This window comes from Arachis stenosperma, chromosome 3 (genome assembly GCF_014773155.1).
Source record: "Arachis stenosperma cultivar V10309 chromosome 3, arast.V10309.gnm1.PFL2, whole genome shotgun sequence".
In the NCBI taxonomy this organism is placed as follows: Eukaryota; Viridiplantae; Streptophyta; class Magnoliopsida; order Fabales; family Fabaceae; genus Arachis; species Arachis stenosperma.
In genome coordinates this window covers 69,571,497-69,589,653 of record NC_080379.1, presented here as the reverse complement: position 1 = coordinate 69,589,653, position 18,157 = coordinate 69,571,497, and the positions used below count along the sequence as shown (strand labels likewise).

The 18,157-nt window shown below is 26.4% G+C and overlaps 1 protein-coding gene across 1 annotated transcript; it reads right to left on the bottom strand.

The window, feature by feature from the left end:
• Positions 1-498: 498 nt before the first annotated feature.
• Positions 499-4,229, bottom strand: LOC130968857 (GDSL esterase/lipase EXL3-like). Its single transcript, XM_057894331.1, has 5 exons — positions 3,788-4,229; positions 1,807-1,937; positions 1,469-1,702; positions 971-1,226; positions 499-887 (listed from the first exon to the last, which is right to left on the bottom strand). Exons 1-5 carry the CDS (start codon positions 4,062-4,064, stop codon positions 697-699), a joined length of 1,089 nt encoding a protein of 362 aa, XP_057750314.1. The 5' UTR covers positions 4,065-4,229; the 3' UTR covers positions 499-696.
• Between the last annotated feature and the right edge of the window lie 13,928 nt (positions 4,230-18,157).

Below are 18,157 nucleotides of genomic sequence, written 5' to 3'. Positions count from 1 at the left end.
TATATTTTGTTAGACGACATCTAATTATAAAAATTTTATTTATTTCTAAATCTTATATTAAAAATAAAAAAAATTTAAATTAGTGAATTTTAATCTATAATGTAATAATAATATAGTAATTGTTTTATATATCGCACGAATATAAACTAGTTTTTTTTTGTTGCAAAAACTTTATGAGGCTTGAGTCTTGTTATTGATATAACTCGTATGATAAATTTTATTTTAAAAATATATATATATTTTTTATGAGTGAGACATATTTTTTATATAAACAATTTTAAAAAATTAATAGTTAATCTATTACTTTTTTAGTTTTAGTTTAATCTAAATATTTTTTATTGTTTTTGGAAAGAAAATCTTATAAAAAATTTAATAATATATGATGAAAAATACTAAATTATATAAAAACTAATTAAAATATAACACAAAAATATTTTTAATAAAAAATGAAATAGACATTATTTTTTAATCGTTTCCAATATTAATAGACAAAAAAACAGACAAAATTTATTTTATTATCAAACATCTTCGAATTTCATAATGAAATGGAAGGCAACAGTAGTAAATAAACTGTGGCGATGCAATTAAATTTATTATTCAACAAACATGGTTATATCAAATTGATATACATGAAGTTACAAATTGGATTTAAATAGAGCAAACTAAAGTATATAAGCAAGTCACTCGATCGTCATATTATATCAATTGTTCGACGTATTTATCAAGAACTTGTCGTATTAGGAGTCTGTACACTGATTCAGTTGGATGATAACTATCCCAAAAAACATATTCTGAAGCATCTAGACAAGTGGCATCCAAAGGGTTGCACAACACTGCAACCTCTAGTTTCCCTGTTCCACAGCAACCTCTGTCCACAACTTTATAACCTACAAATTAAAGTTCAACCATAAATGCTCATGAATAATGAATGAGTTACCAAACTAACTACCCTATACTATGGTATACTTACCATAATTTTGGTAGTTGAGAATGATATCAAGAAGGGGGTTGTAAACATCAATGTAAACGATCCTACTATTGGGTGAGTTGCGATTAAGAGAATCCAATTCTTTTGACAGTTTAGAGTTAAATAATTTTGCCGCGTAATTGTAATCTTCAGCACACTCTCTTGCTAAGCCTCCAGCTAAAGTTCTCTGTGAAGGCACACACCCAATCGGTGGTGCACTCAGTACCCCAATTCTCCGCGCTCCAAGTGCATATATCTCCTAATTATAGGGGAATGAACAAGTTAATTTGTTGCTTGAAAATAATTATTTAAAATAAAAAACCATGTTTATTATTTATTATTTATTTAGAATAATGCTAGAAAGACAAAAAAACAGTCAAAACTTGCCTTATTTAACATTTATTAATTGTCGCAACAATTAATAAATGCTCAATAAGGTAAATTATGACTGTTTTTGGCTGATTTTCTTTGGTTACTAAATATTTTCGATTTATTTATTACCTTCACGAAATTAGAGGCTGAATTGACCATAAGGTCAGTGTAAGCAGGAATATCATACTGGAGTTGTCTAACGCGAGCAACGAAATAGGTATTGGCAATATCGTCACTTCCTGCCACTACAAGGTAAAGACTGTTTTCTAGAATGAAATTTGTTCTTTCTTCTCCAACTATCTGTTTAAGCTTTCCTATGTACTCTTTGAACATCTCTAGTTGCTCCGACAGTGATATCACTGACTGAAAATTAAATAATATAATTCATACATAAACTAGCTTCAAGCCAAAATTAGAGAGATATAGTATAAGTTAGAGTTCAAAATATTTATATATATTATATATACCGCTATTTTTGGCGTCAAGGGATCGTATCCAGAGGCACCTGAAGCAAAGCACACTCCCGTAACAAGGTCACTTGGTTGTAGATTTGGATCCAAATATGCGGGCAAAGTTTGCTTAATATTCATTTCTTCAACTGAAAATCAAGGTCAATATGGTCTAATTAGTTGCCATGGAAAGAAACAAAATTGATTTAGAAAAAGATCAACAATTTTTTTTTTTCTTCAGTGACTTTGCAACAGTTGCTAATAGTATTGTAGACTGATAGGATAATCATCTTTCTCACCAGGGACGGATCAAGGGGGTAAAAATAGGTCTTCGCCTCCAAACTTTTTCAAATAAAAGTTAACTACTATTTTAAGTATAAAAAATTATGAGTTTAATTTTGATGTACCGATAGTATAAAATGTTTTATACAATCATGTAATTACAATCGTTTTTTAGATGATTATTTATAGATCAATATAAAAGATAGTTATTTTTACTAATATAACATATGTAATTAAATACACGTGTAAAAAGATTTTACATTGATCATATATCAAAATTAAATTCATAAAGTTATTATGTATTATATAATTTTATTTTTATTTAAAAAATAAAATAAATAATTATCTTATATAAATAATTAAATTATTAAACTTAAAAATAAGTAAAAATTCTTAAATTAAAAAATATTATTATCAATTACTTTTTTATTAAATAAATTTTCAAAATTTTAAATATTTTTTAAAAATATTTTTTCTTGATTTTCACGCCTAGTATCATGTAAAAACACTTTAATATTTATAATAACTAAAAAAATTTATATATTATATATACACAAAAATAAATATTTTAAAATTTATTTATTTATTTCATGAATTAAAATTATACCATATTAATGATTATATGTATATAGTATTCGCAAATTAAATATATTTTAAATACATATAATAAAATTATTAAAACAACTTATTTATAAGATAATTTTTTATGATATAAAATATAAAAATATAATTTATTGTCATAATAATATTCAATAAAATAAAAATAAATTTTATATTTTATTGAATCTAAAATAAAAAAGATATATAAAAATTAAGATAAATTTTTTTATAACAAACACTTGTTAGTATTTTTTAATTAAAAATATATTAATCATAATTATATATATTACTAAATTTATAATATAATATTTAATTATATAATATTTTAATTTTTTATTCTTCTCAGGCCAAATTTCTGGATCCGGGCCAGATTCCGAAAAATATTAGATGTAATGAAAAATATTCTTTGCCATTTTGTCTGAGGCAAACTTCAAACTGAAAGTTCATGTACGTCACTATGTCGTCATGTAACACCTTCGGTTTTGTTACACGTGTTGTGTTAGTAATATTTTATTGGTACGATATTCAATATCAAAAATTGATGCCTGCCCTTTTGTGAATCATTAGTGTTTAAATGTAGTAGTTGATTGTTACAACTTGCTCCTACTCAACGTCTGAAAGAAAAGGTGTATAATTAATGCAAGCTCTTTACTCTAATGAAACCCGATAATCTAACCACGATGGCAATTAGCCAACCACTTCACTATGCTTCGAACCATGCTGCTTTTTTAAATAAAAGACTAAGTTATATATATATATATATATATATATATATATATATATATATATATATATATATAATTATTCATGTATATTTTCGTTCATATTTCAAGTTAAGAAATGAAAATTACTTTTAAAAAAATTATATATTTTTATTAATATTTTAAAATTTTAAGATAAATTATTAAATTTATGACAAATATTTTTAACATAGAATTTTTTACTCAAATAAATATATCTTTATATAAAATAATTTAAATATAAATACATATTATATTAAAAAATTTAATCAAATAATCTAACTATTTTTAATTATTAACTTCAAATTAAAATCTCAACGTGAATAGTCACGGATATATATCAAGTAAAAAGTAGAGAGAAGAGATTAAGCAGATACCAAGAAGGTCGGTAGGAATTTTTCCGTTGCAAAAACGACCAGTTGGGTTGCCTCCCTGAAAATCCTTTCCGTACGGAGGGAAATTGCATTTGACGAGTGTCTTAATGTCGTTGTTGTTGCCAGGGTCTACTATCGAATCTCCAAAAGCTATCACCGCAGGAACTGTAACATTTGGTGGCAATTTCACCAACGCACTCGTCGTCTGCCACAAAGCTAACAATACTATCAAACTCAAACGGACCATTAAGCCATTATTATTGTTCACAAAAACAGCCATATATACTATATAGTATACTAGTGCTTAACAAGCTAAGGGCTTCTTCTTCAATTCACGAATAGCCCCTGTTTGTGTATATATATTCTGGTTGGAGCTACTTAGCATCTCTCTCTCGATATATATACAGATTATACACATGCACATAGCACACTTTATCACGTCCTTTAATTTCAATTACTACATTTATTGCACAACTATCAAATAATATATATATTTATATGGTTAGATCCAACGGTGATTATGAAAAGACGACTAGTAGTACGTGCACTTGTGAGAAATAACGCCAAGTATATAATTAGATGATGGAACGGTAATAAACGAATAATTAATTTAATTATAATTCAAATGACATAATTTTTACATCTTCACTCAATTTGAGTTTCACTGATAATTTTAAAATAACAAAACGAATTAATTTACATTGTTTTGAAAGACGAAGCTCTCTACGTCGTACGTATACGTATTGAGTAATGTTAATTAACTAACTTTTTTTCAATTATTTTTTCAAATAATTTTATTTATTTTAAATTTTAAAATTAAATCATAAATTTTAATTTTCAATTATAAATTTAAACATTAAAATTAATTAATATTAACTAACTAAAAATTATTTCTGTATTTTTATAACTTATTGATGACGGTGTTAAAGGCAATTGGAGCAGTAAATTATTATGTTGGTAACATTAGAGTTGTAAAAATTAGATCGAATCGATCGTTTCAATAAAAAACTGATGAATCGAATTTTTAACCGGTAAAAATTGGTTAAAATCAATAAAAATCGGTAAAAAATTAGTCCAACTGAATTGTTTAATAAAAAATTTCATAATTGAAAAAGATATAATTTGAATTTGAGTCCTTCTTGTATTGTGTACTCTCTTTGCTATTAAGTTATGTTATTTTTTGTTATTTTATATACTAATTATTAATTATATAGCAAAATTATACAATAATTTTTTTAGATATTATTTTAATTTTATATTCATTTAGATTTAAATTAATTATATTTTTTATTATTCATAATTATTAATATAAATATTATTAAATATGTATAAATAAAAAATATCAAATATTTTTATTAATTATAATATAATTATTTTTTTATAATTATATAATATTTATTAATATTATTTTTTAATAATATAATAATATAATAAATATAAAAATACTTTAATATAAAAACAAAATTAAAAAATTTATTATAAAAAAATATAAAAATTTTATATACTTATTTAATAATAATCGAATTATAATTTATTAGTTATAATTTATTAAATTTTAATTATTTTTAAAATATTAATAAAAATATATTTTAAATTTTAATTTTAAATTTTTTATCTTTTTATTTTTTTATTTATATAGAACTGATTCTATCAGTTCAATAACTGACTTATCAATTAAATTAATAAATCGGTATATTAGTAACTTAATTAGTTTGATCATCGGTTCGGTTGTGAAACTATGGATAACATCAAACTTATATATGTACGGCTACCCTTCCACTACACCTACACTACCAAACCAAAACCGTCCGATCTATCCTTCACTTCCGTTGGTAAGATCAACAGTTTATAGGTTTCTTATTTAATTTGGTAAGTATGTGTGTACATTATTTTCATATCTGAAACGGATCTTTATTTGGTCTAATCAGGGAACTTTTTTTTCTTATTCTTCAGCAAGCTAAGAGCTAGAGAAAAAAAAGAGAGAAGAAAGTTGGCCGAACGCCAGAATGTAAACATAAAAAATTTGTCTGCAAATTTTATAGAATTTACCTTCTATTTTATGCATAAAGTCATAAACAAATTAATTGCTTATAGCTTTTGTCTGCCTTCGTTAAGCTAGCCACTTGTGGAAGGATAGACCAACTAATACAGACAAAAGATCTCAAAGTCTGATTTAGTAGATATGCTTTGATTTTCTGGCTTTTATATAAAATTATAAAAAAAATACTATTTGACGAATAAATTGTATTATTTTTGAACAAAATTTTTAAATATTAAATTCTAAATTTTAAAAATATTTTAATAAAAAAATAAAATGTTAGTTTAAAATATTATTTAATATTAATAAAAAAATTATAAAATTTCTCTTATCCTTTTACGTGTCATAGGAAATGTTGCATGCCAAATATATATGTTTTATACACATATAGAGTATATATTAATGTTCTATACAAACAATAAATATAAAATTATATATATAATTTAATTTTGATGCAACAACAGTATAAAATATTTTACACAATTATTTAATCACATTTGTTATTTTGAATGATTATTTATGTGATCAGTCTAAAAGATAATTTACTTTTACTAATATAATGTTATGTAATTAGATGTATGAATAAAAATGTAAAATTATTCTGCGCTTACAGATATATTAAAATTAAATTCAAGACAATCTACATAAATAAAATAAGTGCATCTCAAAATTACATGGATACAATAATTGGAAAATCCGTTACATGCGTGTGTAATTATTTATCTATGTAAACCACCTGTAACAATTTAAAAAATTATACGTAAATCACTATAATTTATAGTTTAAACGCATGCAATGCATAATCTGCTACACTCTGTTGCGGTTGACGAGAGACAAAACTGATGTAACTAGCTGCTATTTATGAGCAAATCAAAAAGCTAAAACCGCTCCTAGGTGACAGTTTATAAAGTAATGCGCTTTGATCATCCGCTGTGACTTTTAGCGGATTATAAACAGTTGCCGACATTATCATACCAGTTAAATGTATGTAATTGTCAAGCAGTGTGTCAAATTCACAACGCGTAGTGAAAATAGTTTCTTAGCGCTTGTGTATTGCACTGCGAAAAATTTATAAAAGCAAAAGAGAAGGTGTGAAGTTTAACGACAAAGAATCGCTGAGTGTTTTTATCCATTCATCGAATATCCTATTAGATCTAAAAATCAGTATATTACAGAAGTTTGGGGTCTGTGGGACGAAGTGGATAAAGAAGATATTTTACAAGATTTCTATTGCAGTTGTGTCAACCGGTGTGAAGTATGATACGTTTGTGATAGGGTGTGATGAAGCTCTGCAGGTTCTATTTCATTGTCGGAGAAATTTTTTGGAGGTGAGAACATATGAGTTGTATGCAAAGTTGGAGAATATTGTTGATAGTTTTGAGGCATCAGTTCCAAATCCTCAATCGACTACGTTGGTGGTGCTTCTAGTTCGATCCATGTGGTTGCACCGGCTTGTTCATTGGTTGCATTGAAGGATTACCATGTGTTCATAACGCGCAGCGGAAGAAAAGAAAGTAATCCTAAAGATCTATGTTGTGCTTCAATTTTATTCGAATAAACAATATATAGATAAGATCTAAATACCCGTGTACGCTAGTAAAAATAATTTTCTCCTTCAATGGTACGAAAGTGCTATGCGTATCCACACCGAGACCAACATTTGCTGTCAACTCCTTGACCAATAGACATCTAATCTAAATTGAGAAATCTCTTACAATTCTTTGCACGCCATAAAATTCTTCTCCAAGAATTAGGCTCACATACGTTTATGTATGTAGAGGTAAAGGAATAAAACTGTTGTATTTTATTCTCATCTTTTTTCCCTTACTCTTGGCATACATATATATAGTATGAGATTTGTTACTGATTTTAAATTTGAATCTCAATTCAAATTTAAATTATATCTTGAAATTCTAAATTTGAATCCTTCAAATTTATGAATCATATCATAACTCAATTTGAAACAGAATCAGTTAGGATCTCATCCAAATTTAGAATTCAAATTTAGAAAAAGAATAACTAATTATTCTCAAATCTAATTTAATATTCTCAATTATCATATTATTATTATATTCTCGGTGCTAGCAGAATACAATAATATTTCATTTGAATTAATATAATTATTTATTTGATCAAATCAAAATAATAATAAATAATTCTATAGTAAAAATTAGAACACTCGTTAGTGTGTGACCCCATATGTTCAATACTAAGCGAGTAGTAAATTAGTCATACTAAATTACTAATTAAGGTTGGTGTCTAGCAACACTCTTCAACGACCCGATAGTATGAAGTAATATATATTTTTACTAAAAACATGATAAGAACAAAGTATAATTTCTTCCATCTTTTCAACTCTTGGTTAACCCTTAGAGTATGTTTTAATTATAAAACTCTAACTTGTTACCATTATTATAATGAACTGTAAATGACTTAAAAAACTCATTTCTTCATTCATTCAATCCCCTTGGCCAAGGTTTTATTCATCTCAGTCATTATAATCATATAGCTCAAACTCTTTAGCGAGAGTTGACGGATTCCTTTCATTAATTCTACAAATATTTAAATCATACCCAATATCCATTCAACTAGCACTCTAGGGTATTAGGTGTCTGGAATCAAAGTATAATAAATACATTGTTAATTATTATGACAGTCGCAGGTCAAAGGAAACTCTATTACCATGTTCATCTTGAGAATATCCTATTGACAAATATGCGGCAATTATAACCATTAGGAATTCTTAAATTGAGTCAATTCAATGGTCATATCTCTATATGCACCATCTATATATATAATTTAATAAATGAGATCTATTAATCTTCATCAAATGAAGACCCTTATATATATATATATTGATCTTTTCGGATTATAATGTCCTTTTTAATAATTTTATAACCAAGAATAATTTAGATTAAATTATAAAAGATTCATCTCTTAATATTATGATCACTATAACAATGATAAATCTCTAAATTTAATCAAGGACCTTATTATATTTAATATTTTAATATAATAACAATAATAAATTATTTGACATATGATTAATTGGATTATGGTCATACTACTTATTCCCAACATGCATCGCCATCTTTTGTGGTTGATTTGAACCACGAGGATGAAGATGATTGTGTTGTAAGGGTCAATCATTCGTTCTGCCAACTGGCAATTGAGATGGCTAGTTCTCCTTTCATGATGTCTGATTGTGTAGGCGACGGTGAACCAGATTGAGTTGAAAATGCGATGCGAGAGGATGATATGGACGATGAGCCTGTCGACATAGTTAGGGACGGTGATGAGGATATAAGGAGAAATTCACGTATACAGCATGGCTCATCAAATTTCAACACACAGCAATATCCTCCACATTTGTCAATCCTAATCTTGGAAGTTATGGAGCAACAGCCGAACGTAGATACTGCCTTCAGAGGTCAATAATTACATGATAGAACTGTGCCTACAGAATTTCAGATTGGGCAATCATACCAAAAACAAAAAGGCTTCTATATATTTAAACCACTACAACTAATCTCTTACTATAACGACAACTCTTACAGTTAAATAAAAAAAAAGTAACTAACATATTCATTGATCATTTGATACTTCCAATGATGTAAGCAACACTGTTCAATCAGTACAAACAATTTTCTTTTTCCATGATCCCAGTAGAATATGGTGCTCGCGTGATTCTCTCTCAACTTCTCTCAACTCCAAATCTTTTCAAACACTCGAATGAACAATTTGTCACTGGCTATCACGATTTTATAACACTACAACACGTAAACCGTGACTGGCAACAATAGTTTCAGCACGATGATTTTCTCATAAATCACAGTAGGATACAATGATTTCAACTTGTTGATTACTCTAAAACTGTGGCTGGGTATAATAAATTGTGAATTTGTGGTCAATTAGATGTTGCTTGTAATATGTGAAAAGCAATGTTCTGAAAATTAGACCGGATCGGTCGGTTTGACCGGTTTAACCGTGAACCATAAGCTAAAACGGTTCAGTTTGTCATGCAAAACCATTAATTTAAAAATCAGATTTAAACCACTGAACCGGCCAGAAATTGGCCTGTCGGACCGGATTTGGACCCGGCTGGTTCTCATCAAACGATGTTGTTTTGCGTAAAAACCAAACAGAAGCACGTGTAAAGCAAGCAGTCAAGCTACAACCAACCCTTTCTTCAATTCTTCCATCTCCTTCCTCCTCTTCAAAGAAACAGAAACCCTAGCCTCACCACCGCAAGCTACAAGAAGTGAGCCACCGCTGCTGTCCGTCGCAGTCAGGGGCAGGTGTGAAGCACAGAAGCCTCGCCTCCTAACCCTAGAGCCCATTCTCCGGTTTCTTTTAGCTCCTTCCTTCTCCCCAAACAAAAACAGAAACCCTAGTCTCGTTGCCGTCCGTCACTGTCAGGGTATCCTCTCTTCATTCCGTTGGCATCCTCCAAAGAAGAACCCATGTTGGCTCTCAGTCTTTGTTCTCTATTGTCGACGTCGTCTGCTCGCAATTGTCCTTCGAAGGTTAGTGCTCACTGCTCACAGTCTTCATTCTCTTCTGCGCCGTCCGTCATCTTACTCGTCGCTTGGTCTTCGTCTCTGCTGCGCTTTTGCCCCTCGGCTCAGACTGGTCAGAACGAAGGCAAAGGTTTCATTTTTTTCCAATTTTCGTTCTCTGTTCTTCATTCTTTACTCAAAACATTGTTTATTTTTGGATTCTACTAATGCTACTAGATTGAAATTTGAATCTAGCTATATTATATTTTGTTTTCTTGTTTTGGATTGAATCATTAAATGATTAGTTAATTTATTTTGCTAGTAAATCTTTGTTAAAATTGTGCTGATTCAGTTGATTTAGTTCACTAGTTAATCTTCTTAATCTTCATTAAAATTGTGTGCTGTCTTTTGTTGTGTCGTGACTCAATTATGCTTAGATTGTGACTGACTTAAACTTGTGCTTAGATTGAATGATTAATTGATTATTGATTAGCTATGGCTATTTTGATGCGTTGTTGTTTTGTGTTTTGTAATTTTAATATATAGTGATATGCAGTTGTTTGTGTTTTGTGACTTAATTGTGCTTAAATTGAATGATTAATTGATTATTGATTAGGATGATTGTTCTGCTAAATTAATTGCTTATCGATTAGGATGATTATAATTGATTAATTGATTATTATAATAACAAAAAAGAAATTGTTCTTACAACTGTGTGGTCAGTATCATTTTATCTTGGAGATATTGCAGCTACTATGGTCCTTTAATATATATGTTCAGCTGAAAAATTTGTTAGTTCAGAATAGTTGTAGAGCTTGAGATCTTTGAATCTGCTACAAGCGTGCTGAAATTGTTGTGATTTTTATATAGGATAGTTGTTCTGCCATGCTATTGTTGCCTATATAAGTGTGTAACTACCACTAAAATTAGTAACCCTCTTTAAATTACCTCAGCTATACCATCAATTAAATATCCCGAATACTAATATACAGTTTCTATTTTAATCTGCACTCTGTATAATACTGTCTAAACATGTTGCTGCTACTTCAATCAACATTCTGCAATATGCTTTAATGAACTGGCTCAAGATTGAAGATGACAAGGCAATCTTCTTCAGGAAGCAACTCGTACAGTGAGATTACCACCTCTAGAAGAACTGTTTCTCATGATCCTGAATCTGTGTTTTGATGTTTTTTAAGTTTGATTATTGTCTTTTCCTTCATTGTCTTGTCTTTTTGCTCCTTTACTACTTTCCGATCACTAAACAAATATGGCCTTTAGTAACGTCAAATTTTGCAACACCTTAAAACCGTTCTCGTAGATAGGTTTAGACAATGATTTTTTATAGTGTTACTGTTGAATTTAATTTTTTATTATTTTATAGCAACAAATTAAAACCGTTTTCTTTGACTATTTTAAAGAACGGTTTTATTACCGTTACCATGATTTGTATTTAAGCAACGGTTTTTTGTCGTTGTTTAAATAATTGTACAAAAAAAACGCATAAAAACCGTTGTCAAAATGCTACATTTTAAAATCGTTCTATTAGATAGCCTTAGACAACAATTTTTACAATGTTGCTGTTGAAGTTCAATTTTTCATTATGCTATAGTAATGAAATAAAATCGTTCTCTCTAACTATTTTAAAGAACAATTTTATAACCATTACAACAATTATTTATGTAACAATAATTTTTTAATATTATTTAAATAATTATACAATTAAACAATACCAATAAAAATAATTTTAAATAATCATATAAATTAAAACTATTTTTTTCTATAAATACTAAATTTATAAAATACTCAAAAACTATTGTTATAAATACATAACAAATATTCTTTTTGCAAAAAATAAAATTAAAATAAATTTATAATAAATATTATATATCTTTATAGTAATACAAATGGGGAGCCAATTTGCTGACGTGGCGCTCATACGTTAAGTCTGGGAGTTTATTTGCTTACGTGTCGTGACTAGAAATTTTTAGATTTATATTTATAAATTATAAATTATTATTTGCTTAAATTGTTCTTTTCAAATTTTAAGTTTGGATTGTTTTACATAGGTTGTTATTTTTTAAATTTTAAATTATTTTACTTGTTTGGGTTGTTTTAGTTAGGTTGTTATTTTTTAAATTTCAAATTATTTTATTTAAATTGTTATTTTTTTAATTTTATTTAGATTTTACTTAGGTTGTTCTTTTTTATATTATAACACTATTTTTTAAATATCTGTTAATTCTTTTTAGCATTATTTTTTAAAATTTTAACTTTTTTTAAATTGCAGCTACATAAATTTTTTTAAAGAAATTTAGAATTTTAAAAAAATTTACGTTAATTATTCTTCGATTGTTACGTACTAATATTATTATATTATTATAAAAATTATTATATTATTATATTATTATAAAAATTTACGTTATGTTAGAATTTTTAAATTATAATTTGTTTAAGTTGTTATTTTTAAAATTTAAGTTTTGGTTATTTTATTTAGTTTGTTATTTTTTAAATTTTAAATTAAAGTCAACCAAATTTAAAAAATATTAGTTATGATGCAACTATAAAAGTATAAGTTACGAGAGATGTAAAACACCATAATTTAAAGTACATCAATCCCTTTCTTTACATATATCCAAAATCTCTCTATTTATTCTAATGGCTGGTATTCACAAAATTGCTGACATCAATCCTACAATCGACAATTTGTGTGTACGTATACGAGTGATACGGTTATGGACACTACCAAGTTACGGAAATTCTCCATTGCCATACTCAATTGAGATGGTTTGGCTCGATGAAGACGTGAGTTTTCTACTAATGTTTTTTCTATTTTATTTAAAATTTATATTATTTATATTTTAAATTTATTTGTTTATTCCCATCTAATCGTTTTTTTTTGTTCATTAATTCTAGGGAGGAAAAATACACGCCTCAGTTAAGAAGGCTTTTGTGTCTCGATTCGTGAATTTGCTGGAGGAAGGAATATCTTACCAAATAAGATATTTTGGTGTTGGACTCAATAAGGGTTACTTCCAGAATCGTCGAGTATCCCACGATATGGATTTAAGTTTGTGAGTTTTGACACTCTCAATGCTCCTGGGTATGATTGCACCTATTTAGTTGGTAAGTTTATTATTTTAAAAAAAGTATAATTATTTATTTTATTGATAATTTATTCTGCGTTTTTTTTAACAAATTTATTGACAATAATTTTTTTTATTTTAAATCATTTCAGATGTTGTTGGATATCTTGCTGGAATTGGGAATGAGAAGACTCTTGAAAAGGATCTACCAAATATACTGTTATCGAATTAGAGATTGATGATGGGTAATTATCTATTTATTTTTATAAATATACAAATTTTGCTAATCTCATCTTTTTAAATTATTATTTTAACTTATTTTATTATAATTGAAATCCGTTGTACATAGATTATTTTTATTTATTTCTAAAATAATCGAATAAAGCTTGGTGTCATTGATGATTCTGACTGTGCATGTTTTGTAGTCTTTGACAAGGAGGCAAAACAAGTTTTGGGAAAGAGCTGTGTAGAGATACTTGATCCACTCCTATTGGTAAGATCTAACCAATATTTATTTCTAAAAATATTAGTGAAGATATTTTTATTGGTAATTTTTATATTATTTATTATTAATATATTATGTAATACCCTGCAGAAAGGAGATCTATCGAATACACCTACACTTTTGCTCAACCTAATTGATAAGACCTTTCTCTTCATCGTTGAAGTTCAAATATCTGATAATCCACATTTTTCAGCTTCTTATAAAGTTAAGAAGATGACTAATAATGTGGACCTCATAAATAAATTCAAAGAGGCTCACCCTATTCAAATTGTGAGTATAATTATAAGTGTATTTTCTATTAAAAATTAATTTATTTTTTGCTTCCTTGGTCATTAGTAGTATCTAATTTATAATTAATAATTAATTATAATTTTAGGATGTTGACTACACCGGTGGTTTGCTTCCAATTTCAAAGACATCCTCAATCATTGAAGGGGAGAAAGTAGAAGGTGCTAAGGTATTTGTTCAAAAAATAATTTTTTTTGTTTGTTCTCTCAAAATTAGAAATTAATTTTTTTATAATTAATAATTAATTATAAAATCAAAGGTTAGAAAGAAGTCTTTAATTTAACGTGGTATTTTGTACAGAATTTGTTGGTTGAATTCTCCAATGAAGTTGCTGCCAATGATGAATCCGAATTGTTGGAAAATGCTATTACACCAACTAAGCGATTATCCTCGGAGTCGGAAGAATCGAAGGTAAAAGGTGATACCTCAACTTCCAAGAAGATCAAGATTGAGAAAGAAAGTTGAGAATTTGGATGCACATGTTTTGGAATCCCTTTTAGAGTCTATCTTATAGAATAATGTCAAGCATATGTTTGTTTTGGTGGAAACATTATCTTTTCTTGAGTTGTTATTTTTCTTTTGGTTCTTTTCTATTTTTATGTTTGGAATTTAGAATTTTTTAAAATATAAATTGAAGTTATTTGGTTATTACTTGTGGTTTTATTTTTAATTTGATTTTCACCGTTGATATTCTGATAATATCTAATTTAATATTTAATGTCATAAAGTTATAAATTTTTTCTTTGAATTATTGTTGATACAATTAAGTTAGTTATTAATTTTTAATGTGTATTTATTTTTTTAAAAAAATCTAATTATAATTTTTAATTAAAGTATTATGTTTAGAATTTTAAATTTAAATTCAAATATACTTTTTTTTTGAATTTTTACGTAAGCAATTTGACAATATTTTTTAAGAATTTATATAATTTATAAGTTATTATGCTAATTACAAAGGAGTATAATAAAATAAATAGAATTAACAGTCTTATTAAGATGTGAGGTTATTTATACTATTTAAAAAAATGTAATACTGTTTAAATTTTAGAAAAAGTATAATAAAGTTAATATTATTTATGATGACACTAAAAAAAATTATTTTTAAATTAACAAATTTCTATATTCTTAATAGACAACGAACGTTTGATTAGAAAATTTTATTTAAAAATATAAAATTTATACTATCTAATTAGAAAATTCTATTTAAAAATTTAAAATTTGAATTTCTACTACTAATTTCTAATTAAGTAAGTTCTTAACCATTTCAATTTTTAAATTTAAATTTTTTTACTTGCCATATTTATAAATTTTTATTATTATCTTTTAGATTATTTCTCCACAATAGAAGTACTTTCATCTTTTTCTCTCTTTTTAAATATTTTTTTCTAAATTTACGATATTTATAAGGTTATTAATTTTTAGATTATATTTAATTTTATTATTTTTATCGATAAATAATAGGATTGATACTATTTATGACAAAACTAATAAAAATTATTTGTAAATTAACAAATTTCTATATTCTTAATAAACAACAAACGTTTAATTAAGAAAGTTTATTTAAAAATTTTTAAATAAACTAGCTAATTAGGAAACTCTATTTAAAAATTTGAAATTTAAAATTCTAATACTAATTCCTAATTAAGTGACTTCTTAACCGTTTTGATTTTTAAATTTAAATTTTTTTTGATTTGTCACATTTATAAATTTCTCTGTTTACTTCGTTTACATTGTTATTTTTTATATTATCTCAGCACAACAATAGAGGTACTTTCATCTTTTTCTCTCTTTTTACTTATAAATTATTCATTTTCAATCTCTTTATTTAAGGAAATAAAAAAAAAGATTTTAACTGTAAGTTGAATTTATTGATCGTGAGATTAAACTTATATTTATTTGAAAAAAGATACTTTTGAAAAAAAATATATATTATTTTCCATAAAATATGTTTAAATCCATACATTATTATTTTCCATAAAAATATATATTATTTTCCATAAAATATGTTTAAATCCATACCATGTCTTTCATCATTTTTGTCTCGGTATTCAAGCACCATACATGTACTCCTATGTACTCCCGTATCTATGTTTTGATCGATATGTATACCAAAAACAAACGCCGCCATATGTGTACTCCTGTGTACTTTATTTTTTTTTAATAATATAAAAAAATTGATAATAAAAATGTATTAGGTATAAGGTATATATATTTTTAATTAGTTAAAAAAATTATTTATTTGGTATTTCCAGGTATATATTGAAAGATGCAAGAAGTCCAAAGAGAAGCAAGATCGAAGAGAAAATTGATATTAAAAGACAAAAAAAATACAAAGCGGACCACAATTCAAGGTAGACTTCATACAAAAAATAACTAACATGTCATGAGTATTTTGGACGAATGAAAGCCCATAAAATACAATATTTTCTATATATTATTTAGCTATTGACAAGTAATAAATTATTAATTTACATTGTTTTTGTAATATGTTACTAAATTTGTTTATAAAAAAATTACAGAAAATTCGAGTGATGGTTCCAATGATGTGCATTTTCAATCGGTGTTGTCGAACATTACAAATGGACTCAATACAGGTTAATTTTTGGATGATTTTTTTTGGAACTTACTTATGTGAATGTACATGCACTTTATGTATTTTGATTTTCCTACTATTTATTCAATTATAAACTTTAACAAAAAATATGTTCAAAAAACTAATATCTCGAGTTATCTTATTAGATAATAACCCAACACCATATCGATCAAGGTCTCCAACTACTAATCTACACTCTGTAGGTGAAAAGGAATGATGTTCCAATATCAGTGATATTAGTAATTCAGGTATCACATGCGAAGCATATGATAGCCCATGTCATCAGACAAGTCAACAACAGCTTCAACAAACATCAAACAATATCAACCAGTTGCAAAGCCATCGTATGTTAATATATGCTTTTATTACTTAAAGACCAAACATTTAACTTTTCAATTGGTCTCTTAAAAATAATCTTTGATATATGCTAAATAATTATTATAGATTCATTGGAGTACTCAAATCGAATTAGATTGCAAAGGGATGCAAGACTGAATAGAAAGACTATGCTACTTCAAAAGAGACATGGTAACATAAGCATGATAGATTGTAATTATCATAAAGCTAAAATTCTACTTCTTTTATCTTTAATACTACTTTCATAATATATATTCATAACTCAGCTGATTCAAACATTTAATATATATTCATTTTTCTTTTTTTTTATAATATAAAGTGCTTGATTTACTATCTCTAATGATTACAGGAGCAAGTACATCTAATTCAAATTTAGATACTAAAGAATTAGAAGAAGTGTGCATAGCTGAAAAAGGAAGACACCTGAGACAAAGAAAAACATTCTTGAAGGAATTGGCTATAAATCTTTCAAAAATTTTTGAAGAAGTTGAGGATATTACTAAAAACACAACTATATTAGATGATTCTGTGCAAATTAAATACCCAGCCATATTCGATGTTGCTGAGAATACAGGTAATCTAAGAAGTAGCAATATCAGTAGTTTATTATTTACTATTGTTATGCTTTTTATAAACAAAAAATTATCGTTTAGTGTTCAAGTTTTTAAAATTCAAACTAAGATATGGTTATATATTATAATTTTTGTATTTGAACATTGATATATTGTAATTCTTATTGTTTGATTAGTGTGCATATAAAACTTAAACCTTGAGGTTGGCACAAAAAAATTGTATTATATGATCTCATCTTTTTAATCTATAAATTGCAGTATTCGGTAATCTTTTATAAATATTATTTTTATACCTAACATGGTGAAAGAAAGATATATTTTTATATAAAGTATTTTTTTCAGATATAACTGAAACATAATTTATTATCTTGGTGATTATTAGATGTGATAGATATTGGTGACCCAGAATTTTTTTGTTGGCATTGCGACGCCATG